At 39.4% G+C, this 22,699-nt stretch overlaps 1 protein-coding gene across 1 annotated transcript in view; it reads right to left on the bottom strand.

The window, feature by feature from the left end:
* Positions 1–762: 762 nt before the first annotated feature.
* Positions 763–22,699, bottom strand: part of ZCCHC24 (zinc finger, CCHC domain containing 24) — a 111,268-nt gene continuing 89,331 nt past the window's right edge. Inside the window, exons 3-4 of the mRNA XM_009998135.1 lie at positions 10,753–10,917; positions 763–1,413 (exon numbers count right to left, since the gene is read on the bottom strand). Of these exons, the coding sequence (XP_009996437.1) occupies positions 1,300–1,413; positions 10,753–10,917 (279 nt within the window). The 3' untranslated portion in view covers positions 763–1,299. The remainder of the gene's footprint in view (positions 1,414–10,752; positions 10,918–22,699) is intronic.

Here is a 22,699-nt window from a genome sequence, read left to right as displayed (position 1 = left end):
CTGCAAGTGAATTGCTTGTTGTGTCCTTTTTCCAATGTACTCTTATGTAGACATACAAAGAGGATACTGTCTCGAGGTACTTTCAGTTAATGATATTCCTTAATCCCTGATGAGATACTTCTTTGCAGCAAGATGCCCCTGCACAAAGTTTTACCTGAAATGGGATAACAAAATAGAATTCCTACATTTATCCTCAGGTATGTAGGTGCTTCAGGAAGACATAAAGAGGGAAGGTTATATAAAGTGTTCTCCATGCCTCAAAACACCCCTATGGCTAACAAGTTTTATATTATAATAAATTTGTACAGTAGAAAAGAGGACATAAAAATATTTCCAGAAAGTGGCTTTAAAACTATTATAAATAGTAAGTTTGGCTAATCTTTCAATTAAGGGTTCTGGGGACAGTTTTAAATATTCTTATCCCCCCTTGCTCACAGTAAATTTAGTGTGCTTGTGACCTAATGAACAACCCTTACACATACAGGGACCATTCCAGCAGGTTTATATGACAAGAGAAGGATCTGTTGGTCATGTAAGCAAGCCAGTTTTGTTTCTTCCAAAAACCTCTTGGAATCCTTTCTGATGCTGTAGGTCTCCTTATGGCATTCCCTTTCTACCCAACCTGCACCCTCAAACAATTATTCACTTGTTTTAGCCACATTCTGCAAAAAGTATTTTGCTTAAGCCCTGCCCAAGCAATGGTAACAAAATAGGAAAAAGTCCAAGAAATTAGCAGCACAAAACTCTCAGACTTTCTAAAACTGGGAAAGCAGTCATTTTCTTTCTTTTTATGCTGTGGCTTGTTTCACCTCCTTTGTCTTGTCATATAATAGGAATAATGTTCATGTTGTGGGTGAATGCTTGCAATTAGTGGCCCCACAGTTATTTAACCTCTGCAAAAGCCATATATATATATTCCTTGTGAATATTACACCTTGCCTGTTGAATAGTACTTCATTTCACCTGGCCATTACATGGGGTCTGTGTAAACAATCAGCAGAACCTGCAATCGCAGTTCTGTTGTGAACACTATCAGTCACACTTTATATATGTGTGTGTACATATATGTAAATCTACATATATATGTATGTATACAAATCATAGTCCTGTAAATACCTGCTGCATGCTTATGCACGCATGGGATAAATGTTACATTCTATTAATGGTAAGGCATATTATTAGATAGGCAATATTGGCAATTATTTTAGCTTTTCTCTTGAGTTGCTGTGTTGCTGTTGATCACATGCTGCCAGAGGATCTTTGAGGATGATGGGGATGGGAAGAGGCCACTTTGAAGCTTTATTGCACACGGCGGCAGTAGTAGCCCAAAACTTTGCACTTCTCACACAGATGCTGGGGATGTTCTTTGCTCTGATCCGAAACATCCAGGCCATCCGGCTTTTCCAGGGGTCTCTGCAGTGACAGGAAGGAAATCAGATTAGAACCAAGGATTTGTCACTGTTACTCTTTATTATGCATAATAAAGCCTACTCTGATGCTTATCTGAGCTTTCTCCTATTAATGATAAAGGTACTATATTTCTCTTCTGAAGGGATGAAATATTTTTTCAACTCTTCAGTTGTGCATTGGTTCAGAGTGGCCTCAACTTAATGTCATTCTTCCTCATACAAGTTGGGGTAAATGTGTTGTGGACAAATCACAAAAAGATTGAATTGGGGACTATATTTATAAAAGCAGTAACACAAGAGTTTCTTCTCTTGGCTCCAGTAACTGAGATGTCCCAAAAGTATTAACACCTCAAGCATGGGAATCCCATTACCCAGCAATGCCAGCAGGGGTATGTTAGGATTAGCTGCTATGACCAAAAAGCTGTCTTAGCCATGCACAGATATTACACAGCTAAATGAGGTTTTCCTAAAACTCAGTCCCATGTTTTTGAGGCTGAAATATTTGAAGTAGACCAGCTGTAAAGTTATTAATAAAAAACCAAAACAAATGTAAAAAAAACCCCAAAACAACCCAGCTTCACAACACCACACTTTGCCCTGAACCTGAGTAATAAATTGACTGTGTTTTTAATAAAAATTTGTGAAATCACAGGGTTGGAGGTATATTCAGCTAAGTAAGGGAATGAAATTGCTGTAGTTTTAGCAGATTTTTTTCTTCACAATTATTCAGAAAATGAAATGCTCATGTTAAATATTGCAGTAAGGTTGTTTCAAAAGTCTAATAGGTAGAGAGGTGACAGATGTGAGGTAGAACATTGTGAAGTGTGCCATTTGTTTGAAAAGAACCCCAAAACACCCCAAACACAAAATTCTCTAATTCTTAACTTGTCTTTTTTTTGTGAAAAGTACCTGAAAAGGCAATTTCATTACACAGTGCCTTCCCATAAAGACAGTGGTTGCTCTGTGGGACTGTGGTAGAGACACGGTGTCTGTGCGAAAGCTGAAAACAAGCCAGAAGCTTTTCACTGTTCTCCCAGGGATACTGGAGTCATACTTATCTCTTCAAAATAGGAATTTTGGAGTAAGAGATGGAGAAATATAAATTAAAAAATTATAGGCATATATCATGTCCTAAAACCTAAAGACTTTCCTTTAACTTCAAGTACACCTGATCATATAAGTTTTCATTTATAAGTTCTTCATTCCAAAGCCATCCACCTGAAACCTTGTGGATAGGAACAAGAAACATTCAAAGCTATTTATGGCAGTGTAGCACTGCAAGAACAGCTCATAATCCAGAGAAGAGAAGGGTTCCTCAGCTCTCTGAATAGTGAAAATGAGACAAACCTGTTATCCTTACAAGGGATATCTGCAAAATTCTTGCTTGGTTATATTGGATTATAAGTGCAACACTCGTTGCACAGCTTGTAAAAACAATATATGGAAGTGCATGTGTGTGTATGTATATATAAAATAGGGGTGATTGCTAACAGTTTGTTACTGATTCAGTGTTCTTACCCATGATATTATGCCAAGTTTCGTCTGTCCTGGAACATCTACTATATGTCTTTGAGCCTAACTTCATTTACGGTTTAGTTGCAGTTTGGATCCCTGTATCAGGCAGGGGATAAGCAAGGTAGATGGATCTTTCACCCCCTCTAAATTCTTTGAATGCCCCTCCTGCCCACCCCTCCCCACAACCCCACTGAATTTTGAATGACTTGTTGAAAGTCAGTATATTAGGATTTGAGATCAGAACCTGCAATCCTGTTTGTAGGCTTGCAACCCACCCACTGGTGCAGGCAGGGCTTCTGCCACAAAACATACAAATTGAACAAGTTTATTTGGTCAGAAAACTGCCCTTCTGCCTTTTCTACCACTTATTTCACCAACATCTGCCCACAAATTTTCTTCAAGAATTTGCATTACATAAATGTAGTCAAAGGTGATGCTCAGGTTTAGGAGTCTCAAGAGTTAATTTGTGCTCCTGAACAAAGAATTTGAGAGTTTTGAAATGCTACACTTAAAACAGGCTATTTAACTCAGCTTTGATTGCTTCTACATGTTAGCTGTGCTCTGATTGAAGACAAAAAATACAGCAGTTATCATGTTTATTGATATAAGCCAGATTTTTTTTTTTTATATGCAAGGCTTTGGGAAAATAATTTTTCCTGGAAATAGTGCAAAGGACATTGGGAATGCCTTGAAGTGCCAAGAGCTTTTGGACAGTTTTCAGAAACAATAGCTCTCCGTGGTTTGCTTTCCCCCTGCGTTGATTGAGCTCAGCTTTTTGGCCTGCAAAGCATTTTGATTTCAGAAATGTTATTGTTACCAGTGTGTTACGACACAGAGGCTGGGGAGAGAGGGGTTATGAACGCGGGAAAGCAGGTTTCCAGGGGCCGGCTGGAAAGATGGGAGCTGCAGAGAGCCTGGGCTGTGTTTCTGGTGAGGCAGTGGAGGGCTGAGTCTTCAAAACTGGTTGGTTTGTGTCCCAAAGACACTAAATCCAACTTTTGCATAAAAAGAAGTCCCAGCTTATCTCCATTTGCTGTTTTCTCTTCATGGGTTTCTTGTAAGGTAAAAAAAAAAAAAAAGCCCCTTCAAACACCCTGAGAAGCAACTATTCTTGTCCTGCTGCTATTTGTAACTAATTATGGAGGACTTTAAAGTAGCAACTTTATACCCTTGCAACCTTTCTTACCCTATGCTAAAAGGGTAAGACATTAAGATAGCCAAAGAGCTGTGTGTCCATCAAGGTTGGACTTCCTTGGCACTGGCTGACCTTGGACAATTCTCAACAGCTTTGGCATGGTTAAAGGAGAAGATGCCAGCACAAGAGCAGGGTGGCAGGGTTTGGCTGCTGCACGGTGTATATTAGCTTTGGGGTTTGCTTAATAGCTGAGGAGACTGCAAATAGTTCTGTGCTTCTGCTGAGAGGCCAGTAGCATGAAAACTCAGCCATGCATTTGGAGAGGGTGTGGAGAAGGGGACAGACTATTTAGCTGAAAAAAATAATTTTCCTTAGAAAGATGTGGAATGGAGCTTGTAAAAGAACAGAAAATCCTGCAATATTTATCTGGGAAAGGTATGCTTTTTTTTCCATTAAATGGAGAGTTTAAATAAAATAGTTCAATTTTCATTGTCTTATTTAAAATGCAAGCATCCAAGACTTGGCAGTCTGTGTTTTCAGTAAAAGCTAAAGGGATGGGCACTCTTACACTTCATTTTTGTGGTCTTTCTTTCATTTTCTCATGGTAGTTGCCAGGTGGAAATAATCTTGTGCAGCTCCACCAGGAAAGCATTTGGTGGTAGTGACTAAAGCTGTTGCCTCAGCAGAATGAAGCTGAAGTAAATTTAAATGTATATAGCAATTCCTGCAAATTAATTCTTTATTGTGAACTATTGCTGTCCCAGTCTAAATGTACTGAATAAACTCCGCATTACTCACAAGTCAGTTAAAAGCATAAAATCCTTGAAACAAAAAGCTCACTCTTATGAAGTGCCAGGTGTTAGAGAAAACATCATTAGGACATCCTTGAGGAAAACTGCTTTCGGTAAGAAGAAGAATGGAGTAATTTGACTGCTTATTTAGAAGATCGATTTTTTTTTTTATTTTCCCCTACAGAATGGACAGGTTTGATTGTACCACTGACAGATATTGCATCAAAAATCAAAGGTAAGAAAACACTTATAATTTTCTGGACTCCTTACCTCAAGTTTTAACAGACCAAATTAGATGATTAAATGGCAGAATAGACATGTAAATAGAAAATGATTCTAGAGCTATAGGTGGCAGGATAATTGTGAGGTTAACAGTCTTTAAGGATGCAAGGCTAGGTGTGCTTCCCTCATGGCATACATGCTATGCTAATTTGTAAGTTTCCAGTCTAATAAGAAATTATATACTGGGGAAAAAGGATTAAATGCAACACTCATTCTTGAGCAGGAGATTTTCTGGTTTTGTATCTGCCTGGGGGGAACAGAGATATTAAGGAGTCCCTCAGTTTTGCTGTGCATCTGAGAGGCAGTGATAAGAAGGCTGCAGATCAGAGGCAGGGTGCTCAGAGAGAACAAGCAACCTCTGTCAGCAGCATGCCTCTGGGACAGGCCAGCTAGGAATGAATGATAACCACATGAGCTAAATGGTGAAAATCCCTTTTAAAATTCAACTCAGCAGCAGTCTTGGGTGATCTGTATTCCCACTCCTGGAGCACACAAGTATGGGCATGCTGGGGCTGAAGTTATTAAATTGAAAGAGTCAAAAGATCCTATTTGTAGGCCTAAAACTGTTTAAGAGTTTATTGGGCTTGAGAGATCAGACACATCCCTCCTCATCCTGAGAGAGAAGAGGTGAGTGTGGATGCACCCTGGTAAGAGAACTGTGATGGGACCAGAGCATTGCCCATGGAAGTAATAGCTTGGATATCATGAAGAATATATTTACATACCAAATTATTTCCAGTCCAACAGTAAATTCCTGACAGCTGGAAGAATATAGTGTCCAAGAGGACAAGTCAGTCACCAGATGGCTGGTTCTGCACCACTGCAACAGCTGTCATCACAAACAGCAGTGGAGTTAGCCACAAAGTCAGAGAAGAAGCCTTGATAAGAGGCCAGCCAGGAAGCAATCACAAGCACAGATGTTGGTGTTAGAGCAGGCAGGGGAAGAAGATGAGAATTCAAAGCTTGGCATCTGGGCTGTTCCAGTGCCAAGAATCTGGTGAATGGCTATAAGGACTGGCTCTGTTCTTGAAGGAGGGTACGAAGGAGAAAAAACAACTCCAAAATCCAAATTCCTTTGAAGAATAAGAGGTAGGTGTAAGTCCCATCTGAGATATCTGTTTGTTTAGAATAGCTAAAGTGACTACCCAGGAAACTACTTTTGGAATAGCTACAGAACAGCTTTGTCAGGGTAGTTCTTTGGTTTCTCACTCCTCAATAAGGCTGGAGTTCAACGGGACTCCAATTTTTGTCCCATATCCTGTGAACTCCAGTAAGCACTCCCACAAGGAGGTTTACCACTTAAGGGATGTGTGGTGGATGTCATGAAAAGAAAAATGCATGCAAAGCTTCCTCGAGATGAGGAACACTTTTGCAGCTCAGGTGCAAGAGCCATCCAATTCCCTGCTCCATGGATGAGCTGGAGAATGAATGGCAGCAGTCCTAGTACCAGGCACTTGTGTTACTTCTTGTAATACACGCTCCATTTTCTCTCTCAAATGCAGAGATTTAGAGCTGTATTTATAGAACACTCTGAAGTATATACACAGCTGTAAAATTGCTGAGGAGACTTTTCCTGCCCCAGGGAGATGAAAAGCTCAGGCTCATAGATAGGGTGTATGGAGTAAGAGCACAGAGCTGAATTGAGACATTCCTTGTGGGGAATTGGCACGAGATCGTTTCCTGGAGTGAAATGAACCTCCAGGAACAAAGCACAGGTGGCAGGGAAATGTGGCTGCTCTCCTCTCCAGGGACCCGCTAACACAAGGTATGCATAGGAAATCAAGATTTGAGCATAACTGCACAAGCCATCCAGACCCAGCAGATGTGCTTGAATGGCTACCCCAGAGCTATTCAGAGTGGAGATTATTATCTTTGGTTCTCTGATATTAATGCCTGAGCCAGTTAGATGGGAGTACTCAAGAACAAACCAGCCCTTGTGAGACAAGGTGAACAAGGACTGAAAAATCCACAGATTGAGGAAAGAAGCTGGGAAAGGTGAAATACAGACATGGAGATGAGGACTGAAGAATAGAGCAAGGCTAGCAATTGAGAATAAACTCCTAATTCACTACAATGAATATAAAACAATCCTGAAATAAGGATTTCAATTTTTTTCCTCCTAAACTTGACAAAAGCATCCTGGTCTCCAATATTCCAGGTAACATAGCAAGGCTTAGTGGCCTGTGTGGTTATGTCAGCTATTGGATGATTGCTTGATCTATATGGTGAGAAAGTGGGAGAATGCAGAGACACTTGACAATAGTAGAGGATGGGAAAGTATCCTCAAAGGTAGTTGGTGTGTCTTGTGTCTTGTATTTCCACACCTTCCTCTAAATGTCCTCTACTGTCCAGGATCAGATGTGGAATAGGGGAGACTGATAGGACCCGGTATGAGTTTTCATGCTTTATATACTATTGTGAATAGAGACTTTTTATAATATGCCCTCACCAGGGAACTATGGCACCTGAATGGCTTTAGACATGGTCTGAGTTGTCTGCAGTTAAGTAATTTTTGTAGTTTTGGAGGTTCTTGAAACTTGACTTAAGGATAGTTAATGTTGAGGAATAGGGCTTTTCTGCTGATAATGTGACCATTGTTTTTTAAATAATGTTCAAGGTACCTTTTTAGCTGTTAGGTCATAATGAGATGTTTACCAAGTGGAAGGGCAAGGAGTAAGAAAAGGAGATGATAGATTTCAGTACATTGTAGAGAAGAAACATTGACAAGATTGTTTGGAAGTACAAATCATTTATTTCACTAGAGGTGCATACTGTCTGAGCTTGAATGGTGGTCAAATTTCTTTCTGGCCAGTTCATCTGGGCTTTGTTAGGCTGAAAAAATAATAATTAAAAAAAATCCATTTATGGATTATTTGTACTTTGATCCTGTGACATACTGTGTTGACTTTGCAGTGAAAGAATAGACAACATTATTATAGCAGCATTATTTCTTGAATGGAGTTAAAATGGTAAAATGGTAAAAGCAAAACATGGCTTCTAGGGAGAGTCAGCATTCTTTTCTTAGATGAGTTATTGAAACTGGAAAAACTGTCTAATGCACAGCACATAATTAACTGAGGGCATCCACTAATGCACTGAGAAGGAGAGGGGGGTAATTTTTCTATTGAAAAAATAACTTAATTATTCTAGGGAGAGTCAGCATTCTTTTCTTAGATGAGTTATTGAAACTGGAAAAACTGTCTAATGCACAGCACATAATTAACTGAGGGCATCCACTAATGCACTGAGAAGGAGAGGGGGGGAAATGTAGTTGCTAAAAACTTCTAGAAATGCATAGGAACTCAAACATGAATGAGGACACTACTATGGTAGGTGCCAACAAACTAATCAAAATCTAAAGAATAAACAGGAAATATATACAAGAAAAGGTTCAGGTGGTCTAGCAGTACTAATCAGAAAACCAAAACTACTAAACCAATTTTATGTGCAAAACTAGACTTGGTGCTTTAACTCTTAAACTAGAAATGTTAGACTTTTTAGTTAAAAGTATCTTTCACTGTGCTTTTACAAAATACAGTTGTTAGTGTAAGAGTACTGATGACTGGATAGAGGATATTTTCCAAAATGGTGCAGAATAATGCCACACAGATAAATGATAGAGAGTCTGCTGTGGAGCTGGATGCTTGGACAAAAACCATGTATGAGTTAGCAAACACTGGGCTCTGTGAAGAAGCTGCGCTGACCTCACGTAGATTATTAGCTCTCCTTTGCTGCTGGCCCTGCGCATGAACTGATGCGGGTTTCTTTACTGTCTGGCTATTGCTGGTATGTTTAATCAGAAGCAGTGCAGGGCACCTCTGGAAGAATGAAAAAACTGGAAAGAATGACAATAGTTACACTGAGATAAAGAAGCAGATGGAGGTGAAGCAGTGACAAGAGGATGTAAAAATCTTACAGCTCTAGGTTGTAAGTTCAAATTTTGGGAAAACGCACTAGTGACTGGCTGCAAGTTATTAATACCTAGAAGCCTAGCTGAAGCACACTCATGTCTTGAAGATCTCAAACAGCTGCAGTACCTACTGGTGGGACATGAATACATGGATAGGAAGAGTGAAGCTTTCCCTCATCCTTAGTTATGGTGTCCTTAGGGAATGGTGTGGAAACAGTGATGGGGATCAGCTGTGGAAACTTGCACTGCACACACTGCAATTTTTCCCCAGGAAATACCATGCATATGGCTCTAAGGCAAGCACAATTTATGGAAGCACTGTAGAGTGCAACCCTTCCACAGTATGTCTTTGACTTGAGTACTACAATGCAGCTTAGACTCCTCTAGCCCTGCCATGAGGGGCAACTTTGTCCATGGAACTACTTGCAAAATTTCTTTACTACAAAATGTACATATTCCCAAGTGTATATAATGCTTCTTGTGCACTGTGGATTTGAGTACCTCTTGAGTGACTTGTTATGACCCTTTGAATAGTAACATAAATTATGGGAAAAAATTAGAAGAGCAAGGTAAATATTTACAATTTTTTGTTGTAAATCAATGGTCTTGTAATTTCTGTCAGCCTCAAGGCTGTAGTTCCATGAATGTGGTAAATTACTTCATTGCTCAGCCTGGATTTTGGTGTAGTTATCTATATAAGCTGTCTAAACAGAAGCAAGCAACCAGAGACCTTGGAAGCTTTGAGACTGTCTTATTTAAGTTAGTGAAAGAAAATAGTTTATCTTTCTTTCAGTAATGTGCCTCTACACAAAAAAAAGGTTTTTGCTTTTTTTCACTTGCAGTATAGTCTCCAGTCACAGTTTTTTCAAGGAAATTAGACTGCAGTTTCTAAAGATGACGTGTTTTCAGGTTTGAAATCAGAGCAGCACTAAATCAGAGAAAGGTGAATGGATCACACCATCTCAAGTGGCCAACAGAAAGAAAAACATTCAGTGGCTCAGCCAGTGAATTATATAAGTTCATTGTAAATAGAAAAATTGCCATGATAGAAGGGATGATCATCTTGTAGAGAAGTATGTTAAGTTTAAACCATGGCTACAGACACAAGTGTGGCAGGCTTCAAACACTCACTTTTAACTGCTTTCTCTTGAATCTCTGCTTGTGCATTATTTGGCATTATGGAAACCAAGAACCCTCTCTATAATCAGGCTGTCTTGCCTTGTTGCTAAGGAATTATGTAAACAGGAGTCACCTTACTATTGTTCTCTTTTATCACCGATATTTATAATTAGACATAGCCCCCTAACCAAATCCAGTCTTATTTCAAAGGTGAAATGGGAAATAACTCCACTGACACTAGTGGAATGAAACATTAAATTGGTCTAAGTATGAGAATCAGAAGAACTAAAAGCCCTATTGCTAGTGATGAACTTGTTTTACTCCAACCCAGATTATAAGACCCCACAGTCTCTTTCTATAATAAAGGCAGGTAAAGATATGATTTTGTTTTGGAGGTATTTTTATTGCAAGATAAGACATTTGAATTTTGCAACTCTAATGGCACTAGGCCAGATTTCCAGGCCGAATTTCCAGATTTTGTGGCATGTGGTAGTCCATGTCCACTCCTGTACAAGTCTTACCCATGCTTCACAAAGTCAAGAGCATTCCTAGTTCTAAGCCTGTATGCCAGCAAGTCTGCACTTTTCCTACCTGTTTGTGAGGATAAACGTTGATGTGGCACTTGATACATTCTTGTCCCATGTTAGCCCAGGAGTTTCCACTCATCCATTTTCTCTTGCATTTGGGGCACTTATATTCACCAAAGCAGCGTTTCTTGCCTTGATATGGAGTCAGGCCTTCTCCCTTTGGACGAGCCTAGAAAACAAAAGGAAGGGTTTTTAATCAGGAAACTTTAGGCAAAAGATACTGAAGGCAGACATGAAGGTCATAATCCCCTTAATGAAGAGTTCACATGTTGAAATGAGAGTTTAACGGTTTTGAGAGTTACTTCTTTTAAGAAGGATTCAAAAGTTCCAGAATGCTTTCAAGTGACACTGAACAATAGCATTTAGAAACATACCCATGGACTTTTTGCAATGATTTTAATATCCATTTAATTATGAGAAGATAATTTCTATTGAGCACCTATTGCTAGTGTTATATATAGTATCTGGTGAAGTAACACTCTAGTAAAGGAGTATCTTTCTTAACTAGATCCCTGTCTATTCTCCACTAGAATCTATAATTAGGAAAACTTTTTTAAAAATTCAGGTTTGCAAAGCCTTTAAATAATGAAATATTGACAATTCATTATGTGGATATGCATTATTATTTGGGAGTGCACAAACTGCGATTGAGTATGAAGGAAAGACATGTTTTTGATGAGTGTAAATAATTAATTTAATGAACTTCATTTGGTTTCTTGCTCTAGGTAAACCGTTCCGCTTATTTCTATATTTTGAAGGAAATAGGAAGGCATTCACAAATGGACTGTTATGATGCCTAAATGTTAAATGACCCCTAAAGAAAAGAATCCTGAAGATAGCTCTAAAGACAAAGCTGTTTTCCCAGGGTCTCTATCAGGTGTTGAAATACTGCCCATGTATTTGCTGTATGTTGTTTATTGTTACCAAGAGGGAGATACTCTGCCTGTGTCACGGCAGAATGGTATGATCACCTATCAAAGGATTCTTTGTCACTTATTTATGTCATGCCTCTGCAGCTTTTTTTTATGCTTCCCAGATGAAGTTTAGAAAAGTTAAATGACCCCTCATGCTGGAAAAGGGTTTGTTTTTGTTCTGGGAGCTTGTACGATTTCTCAGTGTGTAGCTCCAAATTGCTTTCTATGTGAGAACACGAGTTGAAAAAGCAGGTGCTTGGCTGAAGACTTGAGCTTGGCGGGAGCTCTGAGGCTTGAGCTCCCATGGCTGATAGAGATGGTGTGCACTGTGTTACCACCAGGGTTACACGTGGGAGCAAGATGGAAAGGAACATTGTTTGTGCTCCCTCCTGCACACTGGCTGGGTGGAAGAGGAGCAGGAGACCCCAAACCTACTTGGGCCTCTCAGGCTTTTTTCTGTAGTGTCATTAAGCAACTTTCTCTATTTTTCATCATTATTCTGTAGCATAGCAATATTCTTTAAAAGATCAGATACAGTAGCAACCTCTGTTACAAATAGACAAACATCTATAATAATTTGCTTAATGACACTCAATCTGACAAGCCACTGTAAATATTGTAGCTTGTAGAAAAGATGAACCTGACACTAAGACACACATTCACAGAAGTATTGCACAAAAGAAAAAAGTTTATTGTTATAATGAGAAACATTTGGACTTCCATGGCTAAATGAATGCTGGCAGGCATCCAGAGATCTTCTGATCCCATGGTGTCCCTTGATAAGGATGGGAGATTGTAATTGTATGTAGGGCAGGAAAATGTCGATTTATGGAGACATCCTTATTCTGGATGCTTAATTTGGCTTTGCCTCTGAGGAATTTGTAGCACAACTCAAGTTAGTGTGAGAAGGAGTGACATGCTCTCTTCATTTAGAAATTCTCATGGAATTAAATAGGAACACTGTGTACATAGACCTCCCATGACTGAGAGATGTTCTCTCCCTCCTCCTGAGGCATCACAGATTGCTTTATTTGTTGTTTTAATTTGGGTTATGTTATTGAACCGAAGACAAGTTATTTCTGATGCTCAGTTTCAGCTGCACTCTACTTAAATTCCTCCTGCAGTCATACCTGGAAATGTAGCTTCATTAGCCTTACTAAGAAGCAGTTGATTATTTCCAAAAGTAATAGTGCTGACTTTGGAAACAATGTGTCTGAGAAGTCTTGTAAATGTTTACAAACTATTTAAACACTCCCACTGCAATATGTTATGCCAACCATAAAGAGCATTTAAACATCAAACTCCCACAGCAATGTTGTGCTAGCAACAATTCACAGATGGGGAACCTCAGAGATGGCCACTTTGAGCAGGCTGATAACAGCTTTCTCCAGGTCAGGTAGCTGACATCAGAGATGCCAGTGCCCTGCCCTCACAAATGCAGAGGAGGGCACTGAAGATGCTAGCTGGAGTACTTTGTGTGTACAGCTGGGTATCAGAAATGGAGGCTTTCCAAATTAGAAGCCGCTTTTAAAATCTGGCTTCTCCAGCTTATTCAGTAAATCGGAAGCAGAACCAGGAAAAGAATGTAGGAGCCCTGACTCCAGTGGTAATTTCCTGTTATAATTGCTAGACTAAACTTCTGATTTATTTTTATTTTAACTTTTCAGCTGTCACAGCTCCCTCCTCAGTCAGTAACTTTAATTAGCTGGCTGGCAAAGCTACAATGTTCTCTGTAGGTGTTTAGCTATTCTGCTTTATGTATGTTTATGCTTTGCCCTAACTGATATTATTTCCCTTCCCATATCTTCAGTTTCCCAAACTGTGCCCCACAGGGAATTTGGATTCTCAAACAAACAAGTTCATTTTCTCTAGCGAGAAACATCATTAGGAAGCACTGACAGCAGTGAAGGCAACTCTCCAACTCCCTCCACCCTTCAGGTCCAAACAAAACAGAAATTTGACAGTATTTGGTAGAAGGCAAAACCTGAGTGAGATACACTAATGGCCTGTAAGGTCTAAGGCTGGATGTTTTCTTTTTGTGTGTGTGTCTATGGCTTCAGCAGCAGCAAAGCTGAGTTGCATAAACTTTTCCAAGAATCAGCCTGTTCCCTGGCGTGGAAGCAGCCAGCCCTCAGCAGGGAGCTCAAGCACCCGGTCACTGTGCCACAGAGGTGTCTCAGTGCTCATGCAGCTGAAAAGTAAGAACTGTTTTCACCAAATATTTTTCTTAAGTGCCAAAATGAGCAAGAGGACACATTTTGTCTTTTGGTATTAGCGTAGAGACTCCTATTTTACAAAATGTGGTACTTACCTTGTTTAAACCGTTAACATCCTATTCCCTCCATACCATGGCTTGATTTGAATGGTGTTTAATAATAAACTTTGGTTAGGTCCTGCAATTCCCTTACTGAACATTACATTTCCATACTCTTTCTGCAGATAGGGATTTCTCTGTGTTCTGAGTTGAACTGGCAAGGTTATGCCCCTATTCATAATGGCAAAATATTTTATTATTACCATGTTAATGTGTGTTGTCCTGTTGCTTTTAGGCCAAGGTGGTCTTTGGTCTGGTTTCTACCCTCAGCTGCAAAAGCTTGGTGCCATCTCCATCTTACCATGTTTGAAATAATATTCAAACTAGGTTACAAACTGTAACATGAACAAGGCTTTTACATTGTCTGCATTCTTTTTGTCTGAGGAGTTGACAACTTTATGCTTTAAATGCTGATTTGACAGGCTTACCTTCATAAAACCAAAGCTCCCAGCATTTCTCTGCTGTGTGACTCTATGGCTCTCCAACAGTTATGTCTTCCTTTCAAGTGCATTAAGATGTGTATGTATCAGACATTTTAGAGCTAAGTTTATGCAGCCAGGACAGGTAGGCCTTTGGAGAGGATTAAACCAAACAGATTTTTCTGGAAGGACCATATATTAGCCATGACTTTAAGTACGTCTCAATGTCCAGATCTAACAGAGTCTTTGTGCTACTTTGACTTTGGAAATCAGCAGGGGAATTGCAGAAGGGAGAGCCTTCCTTCCCCCAGGCACCCCTGAGGTGGGAGCTGTGGTGGTCCAGAGCCCCTTCCCTCCTCATGGTCCCCAGGCACATTCTGAAGTCAGCCATGGACTGACATAGTTAGTGCTGGGGCTGAAGGGAGACTCCTTCTGGCCTTGAATTTGGGAAGCAGCACAGATTCTGCAAAAGTCCTTGCTGGGCCCTCTGTCCGCTAGCAGTTAGCCAAATGACCTTGCCCTCTGATTCCTGAGACAGCAATACATCACCTCTGTCTTGCAGACAAACACTAAGACAAATTAAAGAATCTTTACAGGTGTACCCAGCCGATGCACATATTTGTCTTAGCTAGACCCTGTGTACATTCAAAGCCAGTATTTTTTTTTGTGTGGCACAGCAATAAAAATGACATTAATATTCCATCTTTCACTGACACCCAGCTGCCTCTATTTTTCATCCTCTTCCTTTCTTCAGCCAAACCCACAAATTGGCCATAATAAGATTTTGAAAGTCTTTAAATTGAGCTTTTCTGTTGGTAACTGGCCAGCCAACCTCTCTCTCAACCTATTGGATTGTGCATCTCATGGAGGAATCTGCCAAATCGTTTGGCAGTGCTGGACATAATAAAGGACTCTTTGCTTTCCCTAGACAATTCTATCAAAGTATCACTTTGCAGAGTCAGCAAAACCAAAACAGAACTCCTCACATGTCCTGCATAAAAGCAGATTAATTATAAACAACAAGAGGCAGAGAGTTCCAGCAAAGTGCAGAGGAACAATTTATTTAATGCTCTTCTTCCCCTTATCTTGGTTCAAGGTGAATATCCGAAAAAAAATTTTTACTGTGAGAGTGACAGAGCACTGGAACAGGCTGCCCAGGGAGGTTGTGGAGTCTCCTTCACTGGAGACATTCAAAACCCACCTGGATGTGTTCCTGTGTGATGTACTCTAGGTGACCCTGCTCTGGCAGGGGGGGTTGGACTAGATGATCTTTCGAGGTCCCTTCCAACCCCTAAGATTCTATGATTCTATGACCTTCCCCGGAATTTGTGTTACACAGCTGAAAGGTGTACAGCACAAGGGGAATATGAAGTCAGCATGGCACAGGTAGGTGGATCTCCTTCCTTGAAGAAGTCTGTAAGGATCTGCCTACAAGGCTGCTTCATCAAGTAAAGCAGATAAGCAATAATAGCAAAGTGCAGCTTGATGCACTCCAAGTGGGAGTGGAAAGGGCAGGGTTGTATTTTAAAATGTGAGTCCTCCTGCACTCTCAATTGTAAGTTGGCACAACTAGGAGATAAAATTAAGAAACCAAATCACTCTTATTTTGTGCTTCTGTGTGTGCATAGTTTTGAGAAAGATGAAATGTTGATGATGACAAAGCATATCCAAAATATTAAAGTGGAAAAGAAAAAAAGAGAGAATTAGGACTGATTTGATGTTCTGACCGTTCTGGCGTTCTAGTCCTGATTCTGCAGCAAGTTGTAGAGTGTTGGGAAATTCACTGAAGTCCTCTGACCTTTTTTAGCACTGTGTGAACTGTGTACAGAATGAGGATACACAGTTAGGCCAAAATGGCACATGAAAGGGAAACATATTGGGCAATGTTTTTTTCTTTGTCCTTCTTGACTTTTGAAGTAATTTAAGTCTGCGTATCAACAGAATATATTGACAGATAGGTTGGTTTAGGAATTGTTTTCTAACATAGCTGGTCTATTTTTTCTTACTGTGTGCAGTTCATGTTGCTGGTGTATGATATTGCTGGTGTGTGACATTGGAGACCTCTGTGTTATTTAACTGAATTGTCACTATGTCTTTAATTAGTACATACACTATAAGAAGAGTATGTAGGGGATACTGAAACCAAATTAATGCTTTGTTTCAGCCTTCTTGTGTCTAGTATAATTTGCATCTTAGTGAAATGATGAGAACTCTTACTTGATATGTGTCAGTTAAAGTGGGATAAGTTTCAGAAAGCAGACTTCGTTGCAGCTTCACTGCTCTTAAAACCTCATCAAAGTAGGCTTTGTACTGGTCCCAAATAGTGCAACTATTATACAGGCAACTGATGAAGTTGTGGGATTTCTCAGCACCATGTCTCTAGGACAGTATGTGAATCACAGCCTTCATGCTCACCCTCAGTGTATTCAACTGGGGGAAAGAGGACAATGAATTGCTGGAGCTGATGCCTGGCCTCCTAAAAAGAAACATAAAATTAGAAGCAGATAAGACTGCTTAGGCCCTCTGTGTGTCTGCTTGCTGCTACGGAGGTCAACATATACTGTGCTCTTGCTCGTAGTATATTCTGTCACACTGTGTGGACAATGATTTCACAGTCAAGTGCATATGGAAGTTAGCTGCTTAGCACATTTTTCCTTGCTTAATTTCATCTTCATACATGCACCTCTACTGAGCATAAATATAGATCTCTACTTTCTTGGCCCTGCAGTTGGTGTCTGTCTAGCAGGGTGGTGTTCAGAATGGAACACAATTCTCCAGGAGCAGAGCATTAAGCAAAACACGCAAGTTTATGTAGCATGCAATCCAAAATAACATTAGTCTTTTTATTTTGCTTGAACGAACACCCTTTTTCTGCTGTTATAAACATTTTTATTCCCCAAGTCTTACCCGTTTGGAAACTTTTAAGTGTCTTTCAATTAAGCTGTGTCATTGAACTTTTATAGGTAAATTTTGCAATAGCAGAAGACTAATTTTATATTTGTAATTTTAATATATTAGTATGTATCTCTTGGTTGCTTTGAAAAATTAGTGTTGTCAACATATTTTATTTTCACTGCAATTTTGATCTCATTTTCACGATGGTGAACCAAGAATAAGATTTAGCAGTATTTGTTACTAATAACACGCATATGGTTTCTGATGATGATTAAAACAATAGGCATGGTTGTCATGGACATGCTGATCAAAGTCTAGAAATCCAAGAAGCTGGCTTGGCAAACATTTTAACACTTAAATCCAAATCTGGTTTTGCAGATTTTTCAGAATCCTAGCCATGCTTTTTGGGACAAAAGCTTTTCTTCTGCTACAAAAATGCCTAGTTGAGCTGATCATTAGAACCATCCTTAGATCATTAGAACTTATAATACTAATTTCTTATGCGAAGTCAGTTTGAAGTGTAGTATTTGCAGAATCACCAAATATTAGTTACTATCTAATGTGTCACTTACTAAACACTGAATGCTCTTAGAAGTTGATAGTGTGGGTTTCCTTCTTCATGAATTCTAGTCATCACTACACAACTAGTATAGAGTTAGAAAACATGTAAAAGCTCAGTACAATATAATTAAGAAAACAACTACATTAATTGAATAATAACGTGCTGTTCTCATAGAGCTCTGCCTTCATAAAAAAAAGACTGAAGTATTGACACAAGCAAGTAGTGTTCACAGAAAAGTATTTGGGAAGAATGGAAACATGGTGACGGGACTGGTATGGAGTTCCAACACCTGGCTGGAGTATGTAGCCCTAACAGATTTCTTGTCTGATCTTGGTCAGGTCATGTAGCCAGCCTGTACCTCAGCTCTTTCTTTGCAGTGAGGAGAGGCCCTTTTGCTCTTCCCTGGCAGTTCTGTGGTTCTTGAAGCATTGTATATCACTTTGGGCTACATATGGTGATGTAGCTTCTGTAGTATAATGGAACTTTGAACTTCATCTGGCCCATCTAAGTGCTGTTATACCATGCAAATAACACAAACCTTTCAGTTCAGCCTTTTCACAGAAGAAAATTTGGGTGCATAGATTATTGTGCAGAAATGTGTTCTCTCTAGATGAAACTTGTTAGTGGAGTCTTAATAGAAGGTGAAGCTCCCCTTGCATTCACAAGTTTAACTAATAGCAGATTTTTTATTTTTTCTAAATATTCATATTAATTTTCCAGGTTTCAGTATTTCAAAGAGTATGCTTATATATTCAGTCATATCATGCGTTATATACAGGGCAACAAGCATTAACCAAGTGTTCAATGTACTTGATAGACTTTCATAGGCACAGAGCTCAACTAACACTACCCAAATCTTCTATTAAGGAAAGCTGCAAATAATTACCGTGGTTAACTGTACTTTAAGGAGTTATTTTACCTGTGTGTTCTACCCTTTGCTTGTTGAATGAATGTGAAAGAGCTCCCAAACTGACTAGTGGCCAATCACAACTGCCATGTTTGTTCCCATAGGACCTTGAAAACAATTGAGTTACTTGAGCATATAATAGCTGCCTAATGAATTTTTCTTTGAAAGTGTAACTCAGCCTAACCCAGAACCTAAAATTTCAAGAACAGGGAAAGAATAGGTCTCTATTCCTTATGCATGTGCAGATAACCATCAAAATGTGAACCAAATGTTAACTCAACAAAGCAAGTATACTGAAAAAAATCCTCTTAGGGAATTAGGTACTGAACACTGTTTCCAATGTATTGTTTAATGCAATATGAAGTAAAAACAGGAGTGGGGCTAGAATGTGGGGATGGACTGTGCCTTCATGAATCTGGGTCTCTGCTATATAATTTAAGTACTGTATCTCATACAGAAAATAGGATTTGCATATCAAATTAGGCATATGGAAGAGTTAACATTACACTTGCCTGCTGGGATGCAGTGAGGCACTTATTTTCAGTGTTACAAGATCATGTTCTTCCAAACAGCTTGAGATAAAAGGAAGTGGTTTAAATCTTTCTTTCCCCTTTCTCTGTTACAAAATTGGCCATGCTGAATTAATTATGAAGAAGCTAGGAATGTATTCATTTTAATAGTTTCCTGATGTGTGGAGTCTTTTGTCCCTCTTTATCCGTTGCTTGAAAACATACAATGGCAATATACTCCTCTCTCCCTGCTTTTCTAGTAGCACACTATATTAAATATTCTGGCATTTTTTTCAGTAGTTGGAATGAGAGTTTTAGAGCAGTGAGGGTCACACCCTTGCTATAATCAGGCACATCCTCTTCCAAGCTGAGGTCGAGACTCATATTTTTGGACCTGTTTAATTGGTCCACCTCAGATGGCTTCATAGGGGTTTCAGATTTCTCCTAGGGCTAATGTGGCACACCTGGAGCACTGCTCTAGTGAAGATCGGAGAGGTTTAAAGATCATGACCTTCTGTGCTCTAAAAAGTAATGGAGTGATAGCTCCCTTGCCTTCCCATAGGTCATGGGACACTTGCGAAGCAGAGGCAGACAGGTGTCACTGGAGGTCATTTTATTCCAAACCTGAATGGCAGGTGCTTTTGAAGCCCCATTCCAGATGTGGGATGTTGCCTTCTGCTTTATTGTTTTTCTAAGATATGTTTATGCTAATTCTGCATGTGAAGAGAAGATTTGGACTGAATTACAATGTTTAGATGCAGCTGCAGAATTCCAATAGATCCTGTGATGGTATTTCTTAAGTGTCCAGGTAAAGAAACTACATGAAAAGATTGTGTCCAGACTAGATTGTGTGTGCCACTATTAGTGGCAAAGTAAATTTTCAGAAGAAGATTTGGATCAGGAAATTTTCCAGTTTATGTAGTGACCATAGAACTTGCATTGCCTTTTGGTTTGTTTCAGCTGGAAATCTGAGACTTTTACACATGAAACTTACAGAGTAATAGTGTTGTCCCTACTATTTGAACTGGTTTTGAAAGCTGCATAGGATCTTCAGTTGCATGGAAATTTGCAGAACATTTAATACTTAGTCTTGAGGTACTGTAGCTTAATCTTACACTGGATGCAGCTTGATATAACTTTGGTGTGAATTTACAGAGGGGAGTACTGTATTAGGCCCTGTATTAAACACAAAGAGGACTTTGGGCACTGATGTGATAGAGCTTCCTCGGCTGCTTAAGTGACTTTGTAAAACCCTGCTATATGACTGTCTGTATCTTTTGGTGCCTTTGTCCTTTTGCACATCTGAACCTGCTGTGGCTTTCCTCCATGCCATGTATCTGCTGGGCTACACTTGCTGAAAGTATTTTGGGAGGGATTATAATAACTCTGTGATCTTTAGAAGTAACCTCAACTTGAGAATCTGCTTCTTTTGCACATTCATTAGAAACCCAGCCTGTTGATGTCCAGGGATGTCAGGAGATACCACTGCTTTATGCTAGGATACTTTTTTCCTCTGAGACAGAGTGGTTTGTAGGATTCAGATGACATTAGTGAGGCAATGATATGAATTATTTCAGTTATAAGCTTTGATATAATTAATATATCTATAAATAACATTACTTTTATTGCCTAGTTTTCAAATGAAACTGCATAATTCCAAAGTACTGTCTTGTCTTTCCTCAGTTCTAGCAATTTATAGTCCACGGCAAGGTCAACCTGATACAACAGATATTTTAATATTCTTAATTAAGAAAGACATTTTTAAGAAACATATCAAGTTCCTGTGCAGGTATCTGAACAGTCCATGTCCTGGGCTCTGACAGTGACTAAAAGATGATCATTTTTCTCTCTGCAGGCTGGGCAAAGGGGTAAGCAGGGCAAGGTATTGTACTGGGAGTTGGAGAATACATAGGGAAGGAGGAGGAGGTGGCTAAGTAGAGAATGTTTTAATTCAATACAATATGAAATGCAACTTTAGCAGTGTTACCACTCAGGAAATGGCTTGTTTTGCTTGCATTTGACTTCATGCTGCTTGTTGTACCTTCCGGACTGACACACTGCACTTTTGTGTTCCCTTCATACCTGCATGAATCACAATTTCTTTATAATAATATTTGGACAGTGGAACAGGCTGCCCAGGGAGGTGGTGGAGTCACCATCCCTGGAAGTATTTAAAAGAAATACAGATATAATGCTTAGCGACATGATTTAATCACTGAACGGGTATATTAGGTTGTGATAAAGGGATTTAGGTTATGGCTGGACTTCATGATCTTCAAGGATCCCTTCCAACCAGTATGATTCTGTGATGCTACAATAATGATGATGGACTTCTTTTAGCCTGAATTAGAAATTCTTTTGCTCTTGTAAAGGTTTTGGAATGCTAAGGAAATATTCTTAAGATGATAAGGACAAGTTTCAGGGGAGAGGATGTTTCCAGAAGAACTCAGCTTTCTTCCTTCCTTCTGCTCTGAAAGGGACAGGATCTCTTTCAACTGCCCACTAAATTCTTAATGATTCAAGACCTGGTTCATAGCATATCCTTCATACTGCATAAAAATAGGTATGAATGCTGTAAGAAAAATCCAACCAGAGAGTGCCCATCATGAGGAGAAGAATGTGGTCTTGTGGTTAGGGGATTGAACTGCACCTCTGCAAGCCTGGGCTTAATTTCTGAATTTACTTCAGCCTCTTTCAGTGGCTCTGCAGATAAGTTATTTGATCTTTCTGTGCTTCAATTTTTCATCTGGAGTATGGGAAATACTAGCGTACCTTACATTCTAGGAGTTTAATTAATGGTTGTTACTACAAAATTTAGCAGGATGCATGAATCTTGTTATAAAATTCTCAGATCAGGCATTGGATTGAGAACTGCTATAGGCTTGTCACCAGTGACACTGACCTCACCTCTTGAGCCAATTTTCTTAAAGGCTCTGCTTAACGGAAATACTAGCGTACCTTACATTCTAGGAGTTTAATTAATGGTTGTTACTACAAAATTTAGCAGGATGCATGAATCTTGTTATAAAATTCTCAGATCAGGCATTGGATTGAGAACTGCTATAGGCTTGTCACCAGTGACACTGACCTCACCTCTTGAGCCAATTTTCTTAAAGGCTCTGCTTAACAGATGTTTTCTCTTTTGTACATTTTTTTTTTTTCTTCCTGCAGTCTAGTTGGTTATAGATATTCATTGTCCATTAACTGCTTGTGACATCTCTGCTTATACATTATTTTTAAAGGTAAACAAAAACCACATGGCAGAAGGTATTGCAAGTACATGTATGATTATTCTGAGGATTATAGCTAGAAATTTCTTTATGCAAAGGAAAAAGCTTGGGCCCTCCTTAGAAATCTTCCCACTGTAACAATAACAACCCAAGGACTGCCTGCCCCCTCTCTAACCTCGCCACCCCAAAGCAGTGTAGTGG

This window comes from Chaetura pelagica, unplaced genomic scaffold, assembly GCF_000747805.2.
Source record: "Chaetura pelagica isolate M959 unplaced genomic scaffold, ChaPel_1.0 scaffold205, whole genome shotgun sequence".
NCBI lineage: Eukaryota > Metazoa > Chordata > Aves > Apodiformes > Apodidae > Chaetura > Chaetura pelagica.
The sequence above is the reverse complement of the archived record's forward strand: the minus strand, read 5'-3'. Positions and strand labels throughout refer to the sequence as shown.